At 41.5% G+C, this 16,078-nt stretch overlaps 1 protein-coding gene across 2 annotated transcripts in view; it reads right to left on the reverse strand.

Moving 5' to 3' along the window:
* TINAG (tubulointerstitial nephritis antigen) overlaps positions 1 to 16,078 on the reverse strand; it is a 284,737-nt gene that overhangs the window by 143,689 nt on the left and 124,970 nt on the right. For both annotated transcript variants that reach the window (XM_077290017.1, XM_077290016.1), the window contains exon 6: positions 15,869 to 16,019. In XM_077290017.1, coding sequence (XP_077146132.1) covers positions 15,869 to 16,019 — 151 coding nt within the window. The remainder of the gene's footprint in view (positions 1 to 15,868; positions 16,020 to 16,078) is intronic.

Consider the following 16,078-nt stretch of genomic DNA (forward strand, 5'->3'; position numbering starts at 1 on the left):
CTAATGTGAATACCATGGAGAAGAAGGTGTTTAATATATTAGCTTTTTCCTCATCATCTACAACCATTCTTTCCTCACATTTTTTTAAGGGGCCTACACTTTCACTTATGAGTCTTTTACTATTAATATAATTGAAGAACAGTTTGGGGTTAGTTTTACTCTCCTTAGCAATGTGCTTCTCTGTTTCCTTTTTGGCAGCTTTAATTATTTTTTTAGACAAAGTTTTTTTCTCCCTATAGATTTTAGAGCTTCAATGGTGCCATCCTGCTTTAGTAGTTTAAATGCTTTCTTTTTACTGTTAAATTCCCCTCTTACTTCTTTGTTTAGCCACATTGGGTTTTTCCTATTTATTGTCCTTTTATTCCCACAAGGTATAAACTGCTTACAGTGCCTATTTAGAATGTTCTTAAACATTTCGCATTTATTATCTGTATTCTTTTTTCTGAGGACATTGTCCCAGTCAACCAGATTAAGGGCATCTCTAAGCTGGTCAAACATTGCCTTCCTAAAGTTCAGTGTTTTTGTCAACCCCCGACAAGTCCCCCTAGCGAAAGACAAGTGAAACTGTACAATATTGTGATCGCTATTTCCTAGATGCCCGACCACCTGCAGATTTGTTATTCTGTCAGGTCTATTAGATAGTATTAGGTCTAAAGTGCTACTCCTCTGGTTGGATTCTGCACCAATTGTGAAAGATAATTTTTCTTGGTTATTAGAAGAAACCTGTTGCCTTTATGGGTTTCGTAGGTCTCTGTTTCCCGGTTAATATCCAGGTAGTTAAAGTCCCCCATAACAAGGACCTCATTATGTGTTGCAGCTTCATATATCTGCCTTAGTAGTAGACTTTCCATGATTTCTGTTATATTTGGGGGTCTGTAACAGACCACAGTGAGAATTGTTACTATTTTTCCCTCCATGTATTTCAACCTATATGGACTAGACATCCTCATTCCCTTCGCTAATATCCTCCCTTAAAGTGGACTTTAGACAAGATTTTACATAAAGACAAACCCCTCCTCCTCTCCGATTTTTACGATCCTTTCTAAACAGACTGTAACCCTGTAAGTCATGACCCTGCCCAGTCATAGCTTTCATCTAACAATGTCTCAGTTATTCAAAATATGTCATAGTTACCTGTAGATATTTCTGCTTCTAGTTCTTCCATCTTGTTTGTCAGGCTTCTGGCGTTTTTTGCTAGCATGCAGTTTAGAGGATTTTGTTTTGTTCCCATCTCCTCCCTGTGGATTGTTTTAGAAATGTTCTTACCTCCTTCCTGAGTATCTTGACTTGGGTCTTCTTTGCGGCACATCATATCTTTCATCAGTTTTTTTTTTGGCTTCATGTTTGAGTCTTATGTTTTTCTTCTTCTGCGCGGGGCTCAGCCGACATTTTGTGAAAGGCCAGAGCCCGCCACAGTTCCATGGTTTCCTGTGCAGTGGACTCTCACAGACAACCACAGGAGCACCGGACACTCCCGGAGCACCACTGGGCACCCGTAGTAGTGCCGGACACCCCCGCAGCACTAGACACCCACAGCAGCACCTGTCACCTGCAGCACCACCAGACACCCGCAGCAGCACAGGACACCCACAGCAGTACGCCGCACATCGCAAAACTCCCTAATCCCAGCCTGCAGCCTGCAGCATTACCCCACTCCTGCCTTCTCCACCGAACCTTCGACCCCCCTTCACCACAGCCACCACCCCAGTAAGCAATAAGACACATGGATTATAAGAAGCACCACCATTTCATTTAAAAAAAATTCCTATTTTTCTCCTCAAAATTTGGGGTGCGTCTTATAATCCGGAGCGTCTTATAATCCGCAAAATAAGGTAATTATGTGCGCATTACATGCGTCTTTGATGCTTTTCTGCAGCGGATACGCACAAAAAATGCATCTGTGTTTTTTACCTGCTTATATTCAGCATCTGATGCAATTCTATGGGAAAAATCTGTGCACAGAATCTCAGCGTACCCGTAAGAGATGGTGACATGCAGAAGATTTTAAATACACACCCGAGGTCAGTTTACAATGAGCAAAAAAAAGCACAGAGTGCATGAGATTTCTATAAATCCAACCCACTTTGCTGAAACTGGAAGATGCTGCATTTTTTGATGCAGCAAAAATACGCAACGTCAAAAACTAACCAAGTCTCACCCTGAATGCACAGCATAAAGCTTTGCACTGGCATACCTCATTGGTCTAAAATGTGCCTCTTAAACTCTTTGATACAATTTTGGTATTACTGTAAACCAGTAGTGATACACAATGAAGTTATCATGTTTTCTTTAATGCATCAAAAATGTATTAGAATAAGGCTGAAAAAGAATGAAAATGGAATACTGCCTCCCTTTAAAAAATAATAATAAAAGTTATGCAATAAATTGTACAGGTAGCTCAAATTAATGTTAATACTGTATACTGTGTACATATACAGTGCATATATTGATTTCATTGATTAACATTGATTTCTGAATAGTGTTGAGCATTCTGATACCGCAAGTATCGGGTATCGGACGATACTTGCGGTATCGGAATTCCGATACCGAGTTCCGATATTTTTGTGGTATTGGAAATCGGAATCGGAAGTTCCCAGTGTATGGTTCCCAGGGTCTGGAGGAGAGGAGACTCTCCTTCAGGCCCTGGGAACCATATTCATGTAAAAAATAAAGAATTAAAATAAAAAATATGGATATACTCACCCGTCCGGCGGCCCCTGGACCTTACCGATTGTAACCGGCAGCCTCCGTTCCTAAGAATGAGGAGTTTAGGACCCTCAATGATGTCGCGGCTTGTGATTGGTCACATGAGCGGTCACATGAGCGGCACGTGACCAATCACAAGCCGCCACATCATCGATGGTCCTAAACTCCTCATTCTTAGGAATGGAGGCTGCCGGTTACAATCGGTAAGGTCCAGGGGCCGCCGGACGGGTGAGTATATCCATATTTTCTATTTTAATTCTTTATTTTTTACATGAATATGGATCCCAGGGCCTGAAGGAGAGTTTACCCTCCTTCAGACCCTGGGAACCATCCAGGATAGCTTCCGATACTTGTGTCCCATTGACTTGTATTGGTATCGGGTATCGGTATCGGCGATATCTGATATTTTTCGGGTATCGGCCGATACTATCCGATACCGATACTATCCGATACCGATACTTTCAAGTATCGGAAGGTATCGCTCAACACTATTTCTGAACTCTTCCTGAGTTAAAACATTAGTATTGTTGTTTCTAAATGATCATGAACTTGTTTTCTTTGCATTATTTGAGGTCTGAAACACTGTTTTCTTATTGTGACCATTTTTCTTTTTCTGAAAAAAATACAAAATTTATTGCTTGGAAATTCGGAGACATGTTGTCAGAAGTTTATAGAATAAAAGAACAATTCAAATTTTATTCAAAAATATACCTATAAAGAGAAAAATCAGACAAACTGAATATTTTGCAGTGGTCTCCTAATTTTTGCCTGAGCTGTATATATATATATATATATACAGTATAATGTACAGTATATATATATATAGATCGATAGATAGATAGATAGATAGATAGATAGATAGATAGATAGATAGACGCCCTCAAAAAGCAAAACCTCATGTCGCTACTTTGAAAGGAGAGTAATGCAAAAACAGACAAAAAAATAATTGGATCATTGAGTTAACTGTTTTCACAAAAAAAATTGTGTCATGAAATACAGTAGCAAGATAAGCATTACCTAGCTGTTGAAGCACTTACGACTAGTGTTGAGCGATACCTTCCGATATGCAAAGGTATTGGTATCGGATTGGATCGGCCGATACCCAAAAAGTATCGGATATCGCCGATACCGATACCCGATACCAATGCATATCAATGGGACACAAAATATCGGAATGGTTCCCAGAGTCTGAAGGAGAGGAAACTCTCCTTCAGGCCCTGGGATCCATATTCATGTATAAAATAAAGAATAAAAATAAAAAATATTGATATACTCACCCCTCTGATGGCCCCAGCTCTCACTGGTCCAAGCGTCTGCCTCCGTTCCCTAAGAATGTGTTATAGAAGGGTTAATAGTTTGCCTTTAAGTGCCTCTTCCCTTTAATTGCTAGAATTACTAGAATCTCTTAACGCAGTAGTCTAATGGTCTCCCCTTCAAGGAGACTACACTTCTTATCATGTATGTTCTCAATAGTCAGTCACAACATGTTTTTGGTACGTTGTGAGGAATAAAGGTCAGTATGACCCTGGGTGATGGTGGGGGCTACATGAGTTACATTGAAATACATTTTGTGTAAATGGTATAAAACATTGCTTTGGCTTTTAATATATCAGATAAAAGTGACTTGCTCACAGGATATGTGTGAGGTGTCTTTTGTCTCCAAGCGCTTGTCAATTAAGGGCGTAATTCCACAATTAGGCCTCACTGGTGATCTGTCAGCTGACAATTGGGTCAGAACGAAAACAGCTACGACAGTTTGGCGCCCGAACGGGGGCCGTGTAACCAGCCGCCTTATTCGGAATCCGTATGTGGGAGCTTCCTGAGAGATTGGACAATGCAAACAACAGCTGCAGCAAGGTGAGAAATGTTATTCTTACAATCTGTTTGCACCTGCAATCTCTCTTCCGGATTTCTCCATACCTCTGGGTAAAAGGCTGCGAACAACACGATTCAAAGAATCCACATCACCAGTGAGTTTTTGTCTGTTTATGTCCGTATGAGAGTTGAATAATAGAGTAATAAGATGATAATTGTGATAATTGTTATCTGTATTATTTGTCAATATCCTAATTGGTTATGTATTTGTTTAGTGTGTAATACAGAGCTGGGATAGGCTCTGTGCAGTGTTGTTATTTTGGTTATTTTGGATTGGCAGTACATTATGTGAAGCTGTATTTTGTATAAGGCCGTGGTTTTTGTTGTTTGGCCTTAAAGTGCTTTCAGAGTGTCAGTGGACACTGCTGCAGTTTTATTTATATAGAGTTGTGTTAATTCCAAAGTGCAAGATAGGCAGGCTGTGTGAGCCTTGTAAGAGGTGAGTGAATAAGTATAAGGGATTTTCTTCTTGTAAAAATCAACTGAAAAGTGAAAGGAGAAAGAAAGAAGAAAAAAAAAAAAAAAACAATCCCTGAATGAGCATGTATGAATGAGTGATCACAAAAGTATAATTAATCATTACTTATCTAACTGTTGTTGAAGGTCCAGGATGAATGAGCTGTGATATTTTTAATGTACATTTAATTTACATCTGAGATTCAGTGAAACCTGTCTTATATATGGTTTGACACTGGATAGGTTTCTATGTGTGTCTATGTGTGTTTTGGCCGCACGCGGTCAGAGTCAGCTTTTTCAAGTTATGCAGTGATTTGCCTGTATAGAGAAACTGTTTTTAATTCCTAGAGGATGAATATTTGAATGTTTTGTAGAGATTAAGTCTGAAAACTGCTGCAATCCATTTCTGTGTAGAAGACACCAAGCTCTTATCTGTGCAAAATACCAGATGGGAGGAGGGAAGCAGACCCCTGCGCGACTTGCTTGAGATTTCTCCCCTCGGTGCTGTGGGCCAGAGGAAGGGGGGCATAGAGCTGCGCTCAAATATTGTCCTTGGTTTAGTACACGCTGAGAGATTTGTGTTTAAAGCAATAAGTACTGTATGAAATTGAAAGTGAAAAAGAACTGTGCCTATTTTAGAGGAAACTTGCAAGTGATTGAAAAGATTGGTAAAAGATTCACCGGCTTCAAGTTGAGTGATTGATATAGCAAATTGAGGATCAACAGAGGAGGTAGCCAACTGCACGGCTGATGTAGTGTACGGAGTAACCTGCTACAGTCAGTCTACGGCATTAGGTGGTGTAACCTTGCCGTCCATGGAGCTGTGCTAGCCAGCTGATCTACCGAGTGGTAGGTAGTGAACCTGCTCGGTAAAATCCTTTAAGTTCACCGAGTGGTAGGTAGTGCACCTGCTCGGTGCCACCGAGTGGTAGGTAGGGAACCTGCTCGGTGTTGTTGAGCGGATAAGTTGAAGCCATGGGCAACTTATTCTGTGTGCAGTCAGGGCCCCCAATGGGATCCAAAAACCGCTGTATAGATTGGAAAAAGGAAGCAGTGAAAGATGTAAAACCAATATTGAAAAAGGCAAAAATGCCAGTGAGTGGATGTTTGGTTGTTCAAAAAGGCACAGACAAAAGAAGGAAAATAGCAAGTGAATAAATGGCGTCTGAGAGAGTGCAGCAGGACGGAAGTAAGGTGTATTATGAATGTTTTGTTGTTCAAAAGTCCGACTATGACTGACACATTACTGCTACTGTTATACCTTTGTATAACCAGAGACCCAGACAAGACAGATGGACTTGCATGATCTGTGCTGCAACCCGACCTAAGAGAATTGCACTGAATCCTGTCCAGACAAGATCACATGTAGTGACATAAGAAGCTGACACAGGATTGTGGTTGGTGGATAGTGGGGACATTAACTTTTGGGAGTAGGCTGACAGTAATCCTTTTGGGAAGGAGCTGTAGACCAGCATGTCATGTCACCTCCAACCGGTTATCTAGTCACCCCCACCACCAGAGAACCAACCACATCAGGTAGGGTAAGACAGATACAGGAGCATTATCCCTGGAGGCCCTCTGACTAGCTAGCTACGCTAAAACATGCAAAACAACTGGCTGACCCTGAGAACCACCTTTCCCATTTTTCAGATAAAGACAATATGATGGACGTATAAGTGCACCTGGGCAGGCCTAGGGAGTTAGTGAGCACAAAAGCAGGTGACGTACTAGGACGCAAATTAAGACACATACAGATGTGACAAAAGGAGAGAGTGTAGAGATGTACTTTGAACGGTTACAGCTGAAATGGGCAGACATGGGGTACAGTCCCATAAACCCACTCAATGTTAAAGTATTGGTAAATACATTCATTGACGGTATGACCAAAGACTTACGAGACGCAGTACAGACAGCCAGACCTGAATGGAGAAATGTAGATCCAAAGACCTCCTTAAAAGTTGCTAAAGGAGTTGAACAAACTAGGACAATAAGACGACATGTCATGTATGCTGGAGTACAAGGAAAACAGTAGAGACGTAGTGAGGGATCTAAGAACTTAGAAACAGTAAAGTGCTGGAATTGTGGAGAAAATGGACACTCAGACCAATCTGCCACTTCCTTCACCTTTAGACTAGGAAACTGACAACCCAGTGACAAATGTGTGCCCGGTTCTTGTCCCCTCCGGACCTGGTCCTGCCTTGATGACCACCACACCAATGCCGGGAGGGAAGAGAGACAGAATTCTTGATTGACACTGGGGCAGCCGGAACTGTGGTACACAAAGACTTGATAATGCCAGACATGATTACTGACGAGACTGTGGAATGCGTGAGTGTAGAAGGACAAGCGACTGAAGCCTCTATGACTACACAAATAAGACTAGAATCACGAGACAGCCAAGAGGTGCTTACAAACTTATTGTTAGTGACAATTCCCCTATGAATTGCTGGGAGCAGAGTTGAGTGCTATCTAGGCCATCATACAGTACTCTCCTGAGGGTATTACAATCACAAGTCCCCTTTCATATAAACACTTGGGGCTGAGGGACGCCAGGGTCTTCCATGTGCACATTATACCACAGGTAAATCATGCCCTATTATAGTTACACTTAATTCCATTCATTTGCCAGTTTAGTAGTTTCCTTACACAAGGTTGTATAGTTACCATGTATTTCTAGGTTGTCTTCATATGATATATAGTTTTTTTAGCCATTCATTATATTGGCTCAAACCATAGTCACTGTTTTATTTGTCCTTTCCACTTCTTATACCTTATCGCAAGCAACTGGTATTGATATTTGGTATTTTTCAAATCCCTTCTTTTTATATTTGGAACTGTTAGTTATGGATTTACATAGGGCTACTACCTTCTTAAAATAAGCGTGTGCTTTCCTGTGGCCTATTGCATTGTGCTCTCCCATTTTATGACTCAGTATCTTTCGTAATTATATATATTTTCACATATATAATTTTCTTTTGGTAACATATTCTGTGAATCAAATTTAGTTTTCTTACGAGGTACTCTACCCAATCAAATACGGGTATAAATAATATTTGGACATTAGTGTCTGACTTATATAAACACTTGTGTAATATTGCAGAACTGGTGTATATGGCAAGAGTAGTGAAAGTCATACCTGACACCAGAATATCTGAGGACAGGGAAAAGAGTCAGGTACCAGACACTGTTTGGGCAAGGGGAAAATCTGATGTGGGTCGGCTGCCCATTCCCCTTGTCATGATTAAATTAAAAGAAGGAACCACTCCTCTTTGGTTAAAGAAATACCCCTTAAGTCTAGTCAAATCAATGGCCCTGAGCAGGGATATTAAAGAGTATGTTAAGGCAGGGGTTCTGGTGCAAAGATCTTCCCCCTGCAACACCCCTTTGTATCCAACTAAGGAAAAAAGGACCCAAGGGTTCCCCTGACACAGAATAGTTCAGGACTTACAGGCCATTAATGATGTTACAGTGAGTGTGATCTCAATTGTCCCTAATACACACACCATACGGTCACAAAATGTTTCACAGTCATTAATTTGGCAAAATGCATTCTTTTCTGTACCCCTGCACCCTGACTGACGGCATCTTTTCTCTTTTACTCGCGAAGGTAAACAATACTGTTGGACGGTCCTCCCAAAAGGGGGAAAGAACTCCCCAACCATCTATTCAACAGCGATGGCAGGGATTCTTGAGCAGTGGCAACCACCTCATCCACAGACTGTACTATTGCAGTATGTGGATGACCTCTTGCTCTGCTACCCGGACCAGACGTCCTGCAAGGAAGCTACAGTTTCCTTGCTGTGTTTTTTGGCAGAGAAGGGTTGCAAGGTCTCACGTGACAAATTACAGTAGTGCAAACAAAAGGTGACATTTTTAGGACATTGTATTGCTGAAGGTACAAGACACCTGACTGAAGACAGAAAACAGGCAATACAAAATCTCCCTTTACCCAGGTCACACCAGCATCTACGCATTTTCCTAGGTTTGGTGACCTACTGTAGGCCTTGGATAAGGTCTGCTTCACAAATGATGCAACCACTCTATGACAGGTTGTCATCAGACCCCTACAATCTCACTCAAGAAGCAATTGAGGCATGTGAGCTCACACTGACTTTTTCTTTTGACAATTTGTTCCCCACATGACATTAATGCCATACTCATACAAGTACAACCAAAACACCTGTCTATGGATAGACAGATCAGACTCGAATGTGCTCTAATACTAATTCCTGAATACGTCACCCTCAAAAGACATAATGTTCTGAATCCAGACACTCATCTGCCTGTGGATTCAGAAAAGGGGGAATTGGTGACAGCATTAGAAAAAAAAAAAAGTACATTGGTACGTTGACGCACAAACATGACTGCATAGGAACTGATGAGTCAGGAGACAGTATGTTTTACATATGTTCATGAAAAACCTGTTCCTAATGCATATTTTGAAGTTTTTATTTTTGTAGATGGCTCCAGATACCCCCAGGATGGGCGATTCTACACTGGACATGCAGTAGTATCCTCACATGAGGTAATCCGAGTTGAACCACTCCCTCCTCACATGTCAGTGCAGGAGGCAGAGTTGAAGGCACTCACTGAGGCGTGTAGAGCTGCTCCAGGTAAAGTCGCTAATATTTGCACAAGATTCGAATTGTGCATGGGGAATATCCCATGATTATCACCCTGTCTGGAGAAGCAGAACGTTTCTTACATAAGCCGGTAAGCCCATTAAAAATGCAGAGCTGGTGAAACAATTAGTGGAGGCATTGACGTTACCAGTCCAGGTTGGCATCGTCAAGGTAACAGCACACACGGACGGTGACTCTGTGGAGGTAGAGGGCAACAGAAGGGCGGACGAGGCTGCTAAAGTAGCAGCAAGGTGGCTTAGGGAGCAGTGGACGGTGGCGGAGAGTCAGCGTATTCCAGCCACACTGAGCCTAGATGTCCTGAAATCCCTCCAGCTGCCCAAACAGAGAAGGAACACGGGGGAGAATGGGAGCTGAGCTGAACTCAAAAGGAGCTTTGGGAGAATAAGGATAAATTGTATATACCAAAGTCCCTGTTCCTAATAATGGCGCAAGCAACACCTGGCCCCACTCACACCTCAAAATGTCACATGTGTCCATGGTAGATGCCTTCCGGATCGCTCCTGGTTTCAGTTACGCAGCAGCAAAGCTCATACGGTCATGCCTCATCTGTGCACAGCACAACCCTGGTAAAACAGTAAAAATCCCTAAGAAAGCGACACCCAGGCCTCTCTACCCGTTTCAGAGACTGCAGACTGACTACATACAGCTACCCAAGGTAGGAGTGTGTGAAAAATGTCCTAGTATGTGTAGATCTCTTCTCTGGTTGGCTGGAAGCCTATCTGGTAAAAATGTGCAAATGCTAAAGTGACTGCAGACAAACTGATGAAAGAACTGATCTGCAGGTATGGTGTCCCAGAAACCATAGAGAGCGATAGGGACACACACTTCACGGGAGAAATAATGAGGGAAGTCATGCAGGCCCTGGGAGTACAGCAAGCATATCATGCACCATATAGACCACAAAGTAGTGGGAAAGTGGAAAGACTAAATGCGACACTTAAATTGAAAATTCAAAGGCCATGGCAGTCGCAGAAAAGAGTGGGGTAGAGTGCTTGTTTCTTGCACTCTTATGAGTCAGACACACTCCAAATAGAAAGACAGGCTTGTCCCCTTTTGAAGTCCTGTTTAGTAGTTTGCCAGAGACTGGTCTGTACTTCCCCCAGGTGCTACAAATGCAACACGGTGCTATGACAGCCCATGTCCAGGCCTTGCAGAACAGACTTAATATGGTGCATAAACATGTGTTTTCGTCCATTCCAGATCTTAATGCCAGTGCAGACGCACATCTGCTGAATCCAGGTGATTGGGTGGTCATACACAGACACGTGAGAAGGAGCCTATATCCACGGTTTGACGGCCCGTTGTAAAGTCCAGCTGACCACATTCACTTGAGGGAACGCCCACCTGGATCCATGCCAGTCACTGCAAAAAGTTCTTTTCACTAGCAGAAAGACTGTTGCTCTAATCACCTTGCTGGCAGTGGTAGGATGTCTGCACCTTACAGAGACACTGGATAAACTTTTAAGTGTTGACAAGGACATCAAACTTATTCAGCATCTTGCTTTCCTTACAAACGACGCGGAAGGACAAAAACTACTGGACTGTTGGATCTGTGTACACAGCCCAGTATTTGTAAGGGCTATGCTGTACTTAGCCTTTACCTCTGGAGCCAAGGAAGGTATTAACACCACACAGCATACCCAATGAGACTTGGACTCAGATTTTCTTGGTTCCTTAAAGTTATTAATAAGACTAATACAATATAGAGACTCCTTTTTAAATCCAGCCGATTGGCTTAGCGGCCTAGAGGGAGGGATTATTTTTGACTTGACTTGACAGACTTGTATGCAAATTTTATTGCTTTGCTTATTGTTTTATGTAGCCATAAAAGCGCTAATATATGTATTACCTAAGGCTGAACCTTCTGTAGTATATCATAGGCCCCGTACGGCCACTGCTGATGGGGGAGTTGAGTGTCCACACTGAGGGTGGATGGGCGAAGCAGGTAGAAAGCCCCCTTGTGGGTACTAGACCCATGAGACAGTAGCTCCTTTGTGGACATCAGCTGACCCCGTAGCAAAGGTTATACCATTTACAAAAGGGGAAAATTGTTATAGAAGGGTTAATAGTTTGCCTTTAAGTGCCTCTTGCCTTTAATTACTAGAATCTGTTAACGCAGTAGTCTGATGGTCTCCCCTTCAAGGAGACTACACTTCTTATCATGTATGTTCTCAATAGTCAGTCACAACATATTTTTGGTACGTTGTGAGGAATAAAGGTCAGTATGACCCTGGGTGATGGTGGGGGCTACATGAGTTACATTGAAATACATTTTGTGTAAATGGTATAAAACATTGCTTTGGCTTTTAATATATCAGATAAAAGTGACTTGCTCACAGGATATGTGTGAGGTGTCTTTTGTCTCCAAGCGCTTGTCAATTAAGGGCGTAATTCCACAATTAGGCCTCACTGGTGATCTGTCAGCTGACAATTGGGTCAGAACGAAAACAGCTACGACAAATGCAGAGTGAAGGACCTTCGATGACATCGCGGCTTGTGATTGGTCGTGTGACCGCTCATGTGACTGCTCACGCGACCAATCACAAGCCGAGACGTCATCGCAGGCCCTACACTCACTCATTCTTAGGAACGGATGCTGCCGGTTAACACCGCTAGGTCCAGGGGCCGCCGGAGGGCTGAGTATATCAATATTTTTTATTTTTATTATTTATTTTTACATGAATATGGATCCCAGGGCCTGAAGGAGAGTCTCCTCTCCTCCAGACCCTGGGAACCATATGCACCGCACACTTCCGATTCCGATTTCCGATATCGCAAAAATATCGGAACTCGGTATCGGAACTCGGTATCGGAATTCCGATACAGCAAATATCGGCCGATACCTGATACTTGCAGTATCGGAATGCTCAACACTACTTACGACTCCAGCAACACTTTTCTAAGCAGAAAAGATTATGTCCATCTGCAGGAAAACTTGTGTTTATCGTTATATAGGCCGCTCTGATGTGCACACATCAGGATTTCTTGCAGAAATTTTCCTGACAAAATCCGGACATTTCTGCCTGAAATCCGCATGCATTTTTTTTTTTAGTTTTTTGCGCGTTTTCGTGCGTTTTTTTTGCGGATTTTTTGTGGATTTTTTGCGTTTTTTTCCTGACACTCCAATTTCATGGGAAATCCGCAAAAAATCCACAAAAATAATGAACATGTTGCTTCTTTTTCCGGAATGCATTTTTTTCGCGGAAAAAAATGCAACATTTGCAGAAATGCGTTTTTTATGCGGTATTATAGCGTTTTTATTGGGGAAAGCCGCAAAAAAACACAAAAAATCCTGAAGAAATCCTGACATGTGCACATACCCTGAGGCAGCAGTAACTTCAGCACGAACTCTAAGTTAAATCATTGCATATTTTGGTAGAATGGACTTTTATTGATGTCGCAATAGCAAACGTTTGTTTATTTTTATTTATTTTTACAATCACAACCAGAAAAAACAATTTAATTAATATGGTGAAATTAATGATCTTCTATGAAGCCAAGCCTGAAGTACCAAGAGTGTGGTGACAAGTCTTTTGTAAACCGCAGGCTGCCATTGCTAGCTGTAACCTATTATTACCAATGCATTGCTCGGCATTCATTGTCATAGTCATTTTCTTCATAGTCATTACTAGTGTTGAGCGATACCTTCCGATATGCAAAGGTATCGGTATCGGATTGGATCGGCCGATATCCAAAAAATATCGGATATCGCCGATACCGATACCCGATACCAATGCATATCAATGGGACACAAAATATCGGAATGGTTCCCAGGGTCTGAAGGAGAGGAAACTCTCTTTCAGGCCCTTGGATCCATATTCATGTATAAAATAAAGAATACAAATAAAAAATATTGATATACTCACCCCTCCGACGGCCCCGGTTCTCACCAGTCCAAGCGTCTGCCTCCGTTCCTAAGAATGCAGAGTGAAGGACCATCGATGTCGTCGCGGCTTGTGATTGGTCACGAGACCGCTCATGTGACCGCTCACGCGACCAATCACAAGCCGCGACGTCATCGAAGGTCCTTCACTCCCTGCATTCTTAGGAACGGAGGCACCGCTAAGAGCCAGGGTCCGCCAGAGGGGTGAGTATATCAATATTTTTTATTTTTATTATTTATTTTTTACATGAATATGGATCCCAGGGCCTGAAGGAGAGTCTCCTCTCCTCCAGACCCTGGGAACCATACGCACCGCACACTTCCGATTCCGATTTCCGATATCGCAAAAATATCGGAACTCGGTATCGGAATTCCGATACAGCAAATATCGGCCGAAACCCGATATTTGCAGTATCGGAATGCTCAACACTAGTCATTACAGTATTGTGATTCATATTTTAGGCACAAAGTACTTATAACTATTCTCAGTGCTCAGTACTGCAATACTGTATAACTATCAGAGGGTCTATTATTAGAGTAACCAAGAGTACATAGAAGACCATATGAATCATGAAGCTAGATGGGTTAGTATATTGTGACAAATCAGTATGGGTGCTAAATGGTTAAATATAGTATAAGGCAAATGTAAAGCCAGCCAGTGTCCCAGAGGATTATTAGGGGATAATACAAACACCAGACACCAGCAATATTAACCACTTAACGACCAGGGGTATTTCAGTTTTTGAATTTCTGTTTTTTGCTCCCCTTCTTCTCAGAGCCATAACTTTATTTATTTTAAGGTCAATATGGCCATGTGAGGGCTAGTTTTTTGCGGAACGAGTTGTACTTTTGAACAAAATCATTGGTATTAGCATATCATGTACTGGAAAATGGAAAAAAAAATCCAAGTGTGGTGAAACTGCAAAAATAATGCAATTCCACAATTGTTTTTTGTTTTGCTTTCATACCATGTTCACTAAATGCTACAACTGACCTGTCATTATGATTATCAAGGTCATTTCATAGACAACAAACATTTCTAGGTTCTTTTTTATCTAAGCGGTGAAAAAAAAATCCAAAGTTTGTTAAAAAAAATTGTGCCATTTTCCGATACCCGTAGAATCTCCATTTTAACCACTTCGCGACCAGGGGTATTTCATTTTTTTGAATTTCTGTTTTTTGCTCCCTTTTACCCAGAGCCATAACTTTTTTACTATTTGGTCGAAATGGACATGTAAGGGCTTGTTTTTTGCAAGACAAGTTATACTTGTGAACCACACTATCTGTTTTAACATATCATGTACTGGAAAACAGGAAAAAGAATTTCAAATGCGGTGATATTGCAAAAAAAGTTCAATTACACAGTTGTTTTTTCTTCTTTGTTTTACCATGTTCACTAAATTATAAAACTGACCTGCCAATATGATTCTCCAGGTTATTATGTTTTCATAGACACCAAGCATGTATAAGTTCTTTATTATTTAAGCGGTAAAAAAAATCTAAAGTTTGTTAAAAAAGGGTGCCATTTTCCAAGACCCATAGCGTCTTCATTTTTCAGGATCTCGGGTCACGTGAGGGCTTATTTTTTGCGTGCCAAGCTGGCTTTTTTATTGATACCATTTTGGTCTAGATATGATCTTTTGATCACCTGTTATTGCATTTTATTGCAATGTAGCGGTGACCAAAAAAAACTAATTCTGGCGTTTTGATTTTTTTCTCTTTATGCCATTTAGCAATTGGGTTAATTTTTTTTATATTGATAGATTGGGCGACTCTGAATTTGGCGATACAATTATTTTGAATAGGGTGAAAGGGGGGTGATTTGTACTTTTATATTTTATTTATTTGTTTACATTTTCAAAAACATTTTGTTTTTACTTGATGCATGCTTCAATAGTCTCCATGGGAGACTAGAAGCTGCAGTACTTTGGTCTGCTCTGCTACACACAGGCAATTATCTGATCGCCTTTGTGTAGCAGAAATGCTCACTTGCTATGAGAGCCGACCACGGGGTGGCACTCATAGCAATCTGGCAATGACAACCATAGTGGTCTGCTGCGGACCTCTGGTTGTTATGCTGACCCATCGGGGACCTGCCATTATGTGACAGGGTCACCGATGGGCGGGATTAGCAATGTTCTTCCAGAAAGCACGAGTTAAGTGCCACTGTCAGAGATTGACAGTAACCTGTTTGTAAGTATTGATGTGCCACACAGTAAATATAATTATTTTTCAGATTTTTTCTGATTTTCAAGCCAACATGACAAAACTCATTGCTATATGTCAAAATCTCCCTAATATTTACCCACGTTTTCTCAGGAACCACCAGGCACTATCTATATGTCCTCCTCTACAGCCGTATTGATTGTGAACGTTACAAGAGATTAAATCCTGAGGAGACAGATTTGAAGTGTAGCGACCTTGAGAGTGTATTGCTACGCGATCAGCCGCAACACCTGAAATTAAGACATGGTACATCAAAACAATACAAATATCATTTTTATATAAAATCTTT

This window comes from Ranitomeya variabilis, chromosome 2 (assembly GCF_051348905.1).
Source record: "Ranitomeya variabilis isolate aRanVar5 chromosome 2, aRanVar5.hap1, whole genome shotgun sequence".
NCBI lineage: Eukaryota > Metazoa > Chordata > Amphibia > Anura > Dendrobatidae > Ranitomeya > Ranitomeya variabilis.